The 9764-nt window shown below is 43.4% G+C and overlaps 1 protein-coding gene across 1 annotated transcript in view; it reads left to right on the plus strand.

Annotated features, from left to right (window-relative positions):
- The window catches only part of mybpc2a (myosin binding protein Ca), a gene marked incomplete at its 5' end in the record, with an annotated part of 46826 nt that overhangs the window by 36371 nt on the left and 691 nt on the right, over positions 1-9764 (plus strand). Inside the window, 1 exon segment of the mRNA XM_070439270.1 lies at positions 2211-2417. Coding sequence (XP_070295371.1) covers positions 2211-2417 — 207 coding nt within the window.

Genomic DNA, 9764 nt, shown 5'->3' on the forward strand with positions numbered 1-9764 from the left:
ATCATCTGATGATTTATCACTCCAGTGTTAATCTGCTAAATTGTAATTATTCGATTTATTGCCTACCTCATGCCTTTTGCACACATTGTATATAGATTCTCTTTTTTTTTCTACCATGTTATTGACTTGTTTATTGTTTACTCCATGTGTAACTCTGTGTTGTCTGTTCACACTGCTATGCTTTATCTTGGCCAGGTCGCAGTTGCAAATGAGAACTTGTTCTCAACTAGCCTACCTGGTAAAATAAAGGTGAAATAAATAAATAAAAAAATCCCAAATATGCTCAATGTGTGACATGTCATAACTTCCAGGAATTGTGTACAGTTTCTTGCGACATGGGGCTGTGCATTATCATGCTGAAACATGAGATGATGGCGGCGGATGAATGGCACGGCAATGGGCCTCAGGATCTCGTCACGGTATCTCTGTGCATTCCAATTGCCATTGATAAAATGCAGTTGTGTTTGTTGTCCGTAGCTTATGCATGCCCAAAGGGGCGCAACTTTCATTGGGGACGACCCATTCTGAAATTGCATTTTTGTCCCCCACAGTTTTATCATTCGAATGTGATACAAAACGAGGAAACTGCTTTACGACCTTGCGGAAGTCTCCGAGCGGTCGGGTAGGCTGTCTGGAGTATTTATCCAACTGGATACAAACCAAAGTTGCTCCCCTGCCTGCCTGCCCATACCATAACCCAACTGCCACCACGGGGCACTCTGTTCACAACGTTGACATCAGCAAACCGCTCGCCCACACGACACCATACACACTGTCTGCCATCTGTCCAGTACAGTTGAAACCAGGATTAATCCGTGAAGAGCACACTTCTACAGCGTGCCAGTAGCCATCGAAGGTGAGCATTTGCCCACTGAAGTCGGTTACGACGCAGAACTGCAGTCAAGTCAAGACCCTGGTGAAGACGACGAGCACACAGATGAGCTTCCCTGAGACGGTTTCTGACAGTTTGTGGAGAAATTATTTGATTGTGCAAACCCACAGTTTCATCAGCTGTTCGGGTGGCTGGTCTCAGACAATCCCACTGCAAGGACCTGACCCCAGAGATGAGAAGCAGATACGGGGAGTCAAAGATTTATTCAGGAACAGACATAGAACACGACAGGAACAGCATCAGCACACAGGTAAACAAGGACATATGACAAACACAATACGGAATAATGCGGACACACTGAACACAACCAAGGAACAGACAGATATACAGGGGGTAATCAACAAAGTCAAGGAGTCCAGGTGAGTCCAAAGAGCGCAGCTGCGCGTAATGTTGGTAACAGGTGTATATGATGACGGGTAGCCTGGCGCCCTCGAGGGCCAGGGAGGGGGAACGGGAGCAGGCGTGACACCCACAGGTGAAGAAGCCGGATATGGAGGTCCTGGACTGGTCTAAAACGACTTGAGGCGGCTTATGGTAGAGAAATGAACATTCAATTCTCTGGCAACAGCTCTGGTGGACACTCCTGCAGTCAGCATGCCAATTGCACGCTCCTTCAAAACTTGAGACATCTGTGGCGATTGTGTTGTGACAAAACTGCACATTTTAGAGTGGCCTTTTATTGTCCTAAGCAAAAGGTGCACCTGTGGAAGGATCATGCTGTTTAATCAGCTTCTTGATATGCCACACCTGTCAGGTGGATGGATTATCTTGGCAAAGGAGAAATGCTCACTAACAGGGACGTAAACAAATCTGTGCACAAAATTGGAGCGAAATAACCTTTTGTGCGTATGGAACATTTCTGGGATCTTTTATTTCAGATTATGAAACATGGGACCAGCACTTTACATGTTGCATTTATATTTTTGTTCAGTGTAGTTGGAAAAATGTATATTGTAAGCATAGAATTAGAATTAAATGTGGAGTGGAGCTTTATAGTTACTCGGTGACATCACGCGCCCCGGGTACCTTAAATGATTAGGCAATCATAATTTATTCGGAAAAACATAATTTCCGTCATCTTTTTTCACAAATAAAGAAAAATTACTAAAATACACCCCTGTTGAATGGATAGAATTGTTATCGTTCTTCAGAAAATGTCTCCTATATCTGCCTTTCCATTACACATGTTACAATGATATTGCTTTTGTCGAATAAACCGGGGTCAATGGAAAATTGCCTAGTGAGTTGGTGATTTATATTTCAAAGCCAAATGTTTCCCCAATTAAAGTCCCTCCCTCCTCTCTTAACCCCCCCTCTCCCGTCCTCTCCTCACCTCAGGCTAAGATAGTGTGGATGAAGAACAAGATGATCATTGGGGAGGATCCTAAGTTCTTGATGCAGAACAACCAGGGGGTGTTGACCCTGAACATCAGGAAGCCCGGCCAGTTTGACGGGGGCAAGTACTCCTGCAAGGCCATCAACAACCTGGGGGAGGACGAGGTGGAGTGCAGGGTGGAAGTCCGAGGTACTGGCACACACACACACTGTCACGCATTCACACATAGACATGTACAAACACACACACACACACTACAACTCCTATCATACTCAGCATGAGACAGACTTTTATTGGCAGTCGATAGTTGTCTAACTAATCATCAGTTATCATCCGTTAAACCCATTATTACAAAGCTGGTCATGGATTCACAATCTATGACTTATGATTATCGCTTGTTGCGAACACTCTGATAGTATGTAATTTTCTCTAACAAGATTAAATGTAGAGATTGTGAGTGTATGATTCAGGCAGTTGTGTAGAATACAAATCATCATATTATACTGAACAAAAATATAAACACAACAATTTACGAAGTAACACTTCATAGTAGGAAATCAGTAATTTAAATAAATTCCATAAAGGCTATCTATGGATTTCACCAATGATTGGGCAGGGCGCAGCCATGGGTGGGACTGGAAGGGCATAGGCCCACCACTTGGGAGCCAGGTTTTCCCACAAAAGGGCTTGTTACAGAAATGCTCACTAACAGGAATGTAAACAAATTTGTGACAAAATTTAAGCGTAAAACAGAAAAATGGGACAACACTTTGTTGCTTTTATATTTTGTTCAGTATATATATATAATATATATATATAATATCATATATAATAATATACAGGGGAGAACAAGTATTTGATACACTGACGATTTTGCAGGTTTTCCTACTTACAAAGCATGTAGAGGTCTGTAATTTTTATCATGTACTTCAACTGTGAGAGATGAGAAGGTCGTAAACAATCCAGAAATCACATTGTAATGATTTTTAAGTAATTATTTTGCATTTTATGCATGACATATAGTATTTGATCATCAGAAAAGCAGACTTAAATATTTGGTACAGAAACCTTTGTTTGCAATTACCAGAGATCATACGTTTCCTGTATCTCCTCGACTCACGCTTTGCAATACCTGCAGCAGCGGATTTTTAGCCCACTGCCTCCTACCAGGCGGGACGCTTTTCTCCAGATCGCGTTCAGGTTTTCGGGCTGTCGCTGGGCAATACGGACTTCAGCTCTCCTCCGAGAAGATTCACTATGTTGCGGGATTCTTTTACGGCGCGCACCTCCCTATAGTCTCCTTAGGGAAGGAGGTTTGTGGCAAGATCTCGCGTACCATATGGTATGGCCCCATGCCATTCCCCCTCAATTATCGGTCGCACAGTACGTCCACTGTGCCCCCTTTGCAGAAGAGAAGCACATGACCCCCAAAAGTTGAATGTTTCCAACCTCCAGTGCTTCGACGGGTTGGGAATGGTGTTACCCTGGGTGGGGTTGTCCATCCTTCTTCTTTCTCAGCAAACCATCCGCTGAGGCGCAGAAACGCCTGGATGTCGACAGTTTAGAGACCACACAGAGGCCTCTATTTTTTGTCTCATCAGACACATGACCTCGTATACTCCATCCATTCCTCCTCTGGAGTCATGGATACCTCGCAGGATGGTCATAAGATGGACGAACTATCAGACGGGCCTGGACATTTTGAGCTCGAACTGAAGCGAGGGGGGACTCGCTCTAGTCGCTCAGCGCTAGTGGCGAGGACTTAACTAAATCGCATCCTAGACTGCGCAAGTGTATTACTGAAATGGTTTTCTTTGAGACTGATATTGGTCCCAGCATGTCATCTTCCACGTGATCATCTCGACCAGTGTTCTCGAGCCCGTGTAGCTTGAGTCTGGCGCTCCCTATAGGTCCTCTAGTCAATTAAGTAGTGGTCCAGACTACTCATCTTTTTTCCTTTGCAGAAATAGGAGGGAAAATACGCTCGCGGCGCCTCTCTGGCCAGTATGGAGCGCACAGGAGGTGATGATCTGCAATGGAGCTTCCAGACCCGAGAGGGTGATTGACGTCAATTCACTGTGGTGTATGAAACTGTGTTCGTGTTCTAATTTTGCTCGCGCAAGTAGTTGTGCCCTGTATCTTGGACTCACAAGCTGCTTAGCCTGATATATTCCTGGTAAGCCCATCCCAGCCTTGGTGCTCAGTCTACGATATTTATACCTGATGTCCTTAAATAATATATAAGATATATAGTGTCTTTTTAATACCAGGTAACGGTTCAAACAGGTGGGCAGTTAACTACACGCTGGATAATTAGAGATGGCACACACACGGAGAGGATTCTTAAAGAAAAAACTCATAAAGTCCTGGTGAGATGATTCTTATGGTTGGTATTAATCATATTATGTCCTGCAATAAAATGCAAATTAATTACTTAAAAATCATAACACACGCGACGAAGCAAAGGGCTAGTACGGTTTTTTTCGTTGCTCTGTGTCTGTCCGGCCAAGAAAGGGACGGAACATGCAGTGTGTCATTGGTTGTGGCAATTGTATCTCGTCGCGTTCTGACTGATTGACCCAGTTCTGGGCAGAAAGGTCCGGCAGGTTCTCTCCAGTTCGCTTTCATTTCCCAAACAATTGAACAGAGCAAACGCATAGTGGGGCTGCTTGGGATTTCAATTAGCAGGTTGACCGGCGCATTGTTCGAATATCCACACAATATCCTGGATCCATGCGGCAGCATCAGGGTGCTGTGTTGGCAAAATGTTTTTGGCGTAACTGATGATCCTACGTCAGCGGCAGCAAGACCCTGATGTACCAAATAGAGGCGCCTACCGACTACTATACTAAGTACTGAGGCATCTTACTATTTCGCCATGATTGCTAAATCAGTAGTTGGGCACTAGCTATAGGAATTACGGTGCCGCCCCTGTCGGGGCGGGACTGCATTGAGCTAATGGGGCATATGATTTCCTGGCACTTGTGTTATGCAAAAGGCTAAATTGGCAACTGTACTATCTGGCTAGTAATTGCTATGGCAAACTGCTGGTCGTTGATGTATGTGGTGGCTCTGCCGGCATGTGTTTTGGCTGTCATGTATGGCTGCGATGTCAGAATAGATAGTTAGTGGATTGATTTGAATAATGGGGCAGCCTACTTCATCTAATTAGAGAGCAAGGCCATAAGGCAAACTTCATTTTAATATATCCCGGAAGATGGCGGCTCATCTTTGTCAGGAAGTAGTTAAGGGCCGGAGGGGTAATAGGTGAAATAATTTAGACAGCTACATTGTTAATCACTGTAATACGCAAAGCAACAATACAATAAGTGTTTTTGCTTATCAATTTACGGCAAGCAGAGTAGAGCTTGTATTTTCTTATTTGAATGAACAGAATAGCAAGGGGGCAGTCTAAATTTGGGGTGATATGGCCAACACCAAAGCCACGAGTTAGATATGTTGGTGTTTTTCATAAATCCGTCAACGCGTGTGTTTTACTTTTGAAAATGGCAAGCGAGACGTAATATTTTCTTCATTTGATGAAGGCAAGGATGCATGCATATTTGGTACCCTAGCCCTGTGCCCATGATTCGCTGTTTGTTGGCTTTTATACATGTCAATATGTCACTTTGGCATGACAAGAGTCCAAAAGAATGTTGGCAATCGCTACAGCGTTGGCAGACCTGGGCATTCAGCGGGGCAGTGATTAATTACTACGCTAAAGTCGTTTTTATGGGGATAGTCTGTACACTACTTATCAACTATTTAATAGATTTTGGGGCGAACAAGCTTTTTATTTTTAGCTTGCGCCGTACATTCTCTGAGGCATAAAATCATGTGGTTACTGTACTGTTCATAGGTCTTCGCAGCATATTTTCCTGCTGAGGGCACGCATATCAATAGTACTATTGTTATGAATTGCTTAGGGCAGGTACCAGGACAATATGGTCTACGGCAATTGCAGCGTAGTTAAATCGATACCGAGAAGTTTTGCTTCGGCGCTGGTGCATTGCGGCTGAGTGTAGCGGGCGGCTGCTAGTGCCATTATTTTCTGGCGGAGCTCAAGGCACATGCTTTCTGTGGACACTATGTCTTGCATCATTGTAATGATGTTCTAGATGTTGGAAGTGTGTTCGCGCCTGGCTATCGCCGTCAGGATTAATGAGACAACTAAACAACGGATGCCGTGAGCGTGTGGTTTGCTTATTATAAAGAGAAAGCTTGAACATTTATTTGTACTGTTTATGCTTTTACTATCGATACTTAAGTATAACTTTTGAACAAGGCAATTAGGCATTTAAGCGATTTGCTATACTTAAGTATATTTAATAACGGGCAAATACTTTAGACTTTTAGGTCTTGCCAACTGATTTTTGTTTGTAGTATTTTAACTGGGTGGACTGCTTTCACTTTTGCTTGGAGTCATTTGCTAGTTAAGCCGGGGTTATTTACTTTTAGCTCAACGTATAGACAATTGATAGGCTATTATGCCAACACTGAGCAGTTTCTCAGGGTAGGCATACTTGTTGGCTGTGTATAGGGCAGATTCACTATAGCTGGCATCGATTAATCTGGCGGCGTTTGCAGGCCTGTTGAGGAGAAAGAGCAATTTCTGCAGTCTTTGAAGTGAAACTACTGTCTAGTTAGCACGAAGGAGGAGGGATGAAAAAAAGGGAAAGGGGATGGAGTCAGGTTACGGTAAGGGAGCCAGTTTCAAGTATGTGATGAGGAAGGGAGGAGGAGGGGGACACTTAACACTTTGTGTTGTAGCACTTATGGGGCATTTTAAATAGTTACTACATATTAGGCGAACTGACGTCCTTATGGCATTGTCGCAGCACTGCGCACCCGACATCGATAAGAAAAGTTGGGATTAAATCTTTGATAGCATGGATGCCAAAAGGTGTGCTATAGCTTTGCATTTGCTGGCAACGGGCTGCAGGATTGTGCCTTAGTTATATGGGATGTAGACGCTGGTAGAGAAGGATGATTGTGCATTGTTGTATTGATGATCAGTATTGTCCTGCCCTTCTGCTCCGCATACATTACTTTGTAAAGTTGGGCGCGAAACCTGGGCGAGGGGGGAGTTCTCTTAAGGCTAGGGCACGGGCTCTGTCATGTTCTATATGCTTTATTCCTCAACCGGGCTCCTGTCTGTGCTTTCATGGCAAAAAATTAGGCAGTAATCAGTACGCCGTAATTGAGAAAAAAAGAGTGAATGGGTGAGGAGAGAAAGCAACGAGCTACATCCACCAGGCACACTACAGGCACACATTTAACCAGCACACACAGGCAGGCACTACACACACCATACGCAACAACACAACAGTTATTGTCGCAACGCAGGCACACACAAGCAACACACAAACAGTCCGCACATGTGGGCAGCGACACAGGCACACACAACCAGCACACACACACGATCACGCATAATTAACTGTGATAGGCAAGTCAGTAGGATACTGTTTTCTGAAAAGGGCGCTGTCTAGGTCCCAAACCAGAAGGCGGCATTTTAGCCAAATGCGGCTTAGGCTTAGCAGGGTGGTAATCCCCCCCCAGGAGTAACTTAATTGCTTTCTTGGTTTGCTTGAAGAATAGAACACATTTTGCTTCTTTGCCATACTTTTCCCCGGTGTATAATATTGTTAGGCAGTGGTAAGTGAATGAGATTGCATTCTGCTTTTTGCTGAATAGGGGCTTAGCACATACTAGTATCATAGACAAGTAACGCATCAGATTTAGCAAATTGGTAATAACTGATGCAGATTATCATTCAGTCTGTATAAGCTTAATACTGATCCAGGATAAGGCTGTTGGGTTGAGCCTAATAAATCTTTCATAGTACAGTATGAAACAGCATCATACTTTGAATATTAGACATTTAGAATAGCATCTGTCCATAGAAGGTGGGTTGAATTGGACAACATAAACGCTTTTAAGCGCATGGCTGATGAATATGCAGAAGCTGTGAGTTTGCCGTTGTTGACGGTTGTCAAGCAGCTGAAGATGGATGAGGCATGTTTTTAGCATGGGTGTGAGATCTATAACATTAAAGAGTAACTAAGCGTTTGTCCTGGCTTCCCTGGGAGACCACGTTGTGTCTCAATTAACATTGAGTAGAAAACATAACAAAGAAGATTAAATAAGGGCATAAACTGGGCTGTCTAACCGAAACGCTTGCATTTTCAACATTGATGTTTAGTTCAAAAAGTAGGCACTTATGCTTAAGCAGTCCCTAACTCCATCACTCCGCATCTTTGAGAATGAGCACGGGAGAGCTATGCTTGGTGCTATATGGACCAATGCAACGTCTAATGATGAAATGGATAATCTAGTCATTCTCCTCCAACAGCTTTACCTCGCAGCTTTTATCCTTATGGAAAGAAGAAACACTGATAAAGCACTACGTTTGGCTTTAATCAGAATGGACAGATCAATACAAGGGCATGGGAAGAGGTGTCTTGTGTTCATCTAGGTTTTGGGTAAGACGCATTCGGCATAATGAAGCATATTATATAGTGATGTGGTTTGGCTTGTGTCAAAGCGTGCAGGGGCTTGGGTATATAGAAAATGTTTTTACAAAGCTTTTTTTTGCGTCATCTGAGGCAGTGGATGGCTTATTATTTTTCGGCCATTTTTGAACACTGTCTAATATTCTGTAACGGTGTGCTATTTATCATGTTAGGCATAGGCTGGCATGGGCCTCATATGTATAAAGGAACAATGTGAAAGTGTCATGTGGCTTCCAGTAGCCCCGCCGGGGCTTTTAGACTAAAAGGCTGCTGCAAAGTTTTTTTTATTTTTTTTTTTTTATTTTTTTTATCTTAGGCCCGGGCTGTACGCTTTTGTATTTAGTATGTTGAGTGTGAGTGCCTGTTTGTGTAGCCCAGCATGCACAACACCTTGGACATCATTCGACATAACTCCATTTAGCTTGTGTGCAATAAAAACACTACATCCACCCTATTAGGCGTCCTTATGTGACTATCCGAGTTGGCGCTACTCCGTCTAAATACTCATTGTTGCGCTAGGATATGAATGCATAGTGGTATGCTATTTTTAGAAGTAGCTGTGTTATTTTTATTCTTTACTAAGCACTATTTTGGGAATAAGGTGCGCTTTTTTTTTTTTATTGATGTGTGTCGCAAGCATGGCATTCCGCAATTTACTCCGGCCGAGACGCTATTAAATTCGCAGCTTGGGATGGTTTAACAGTTTACTGCAAAAAGATAGAATTGTTTTGCCTTCTCTTTTCGCGATAGATTGCTTTATAGTTCGTGTTCTGCTTGGGGCCAGAGGATACTGTGTAGCTTACTATAAAAGAAGTAGCATTTACGTTACGCCCATGTGGTAGTTAAGCATCCTAACAATATGAGGATGAACGTGAGCTCGGTCTAGAAAGCAGGAGCAGGCGGCCAAATGAGTGGCGTGGGGGCTGGTAAGCAGGAATGGGCTAGCGTTTTTTTGTCAATTGCTTAAGAAAACGGGCGCTTTGGAGAACCTTTTTTGTTCAGGGTAGTACCGCTTTTGTTCCAT

Source organism: Salvelinus sp. IW2-2015, unplaced genomic scaffold (assembly GCF_002910315.2).
Source record: "Salvelinus sp. IW2-2015 unplaced genomic scaffold, ASM291031v2 Un_scaffold1528, whole genome shotgun sequence".
NCBI lineage: Eukaryota > Metazoa > Chordata > Actinopteri > Salmoniformes > Salmonidae > Salvelinus > Salvelinus sp. IW2-2015.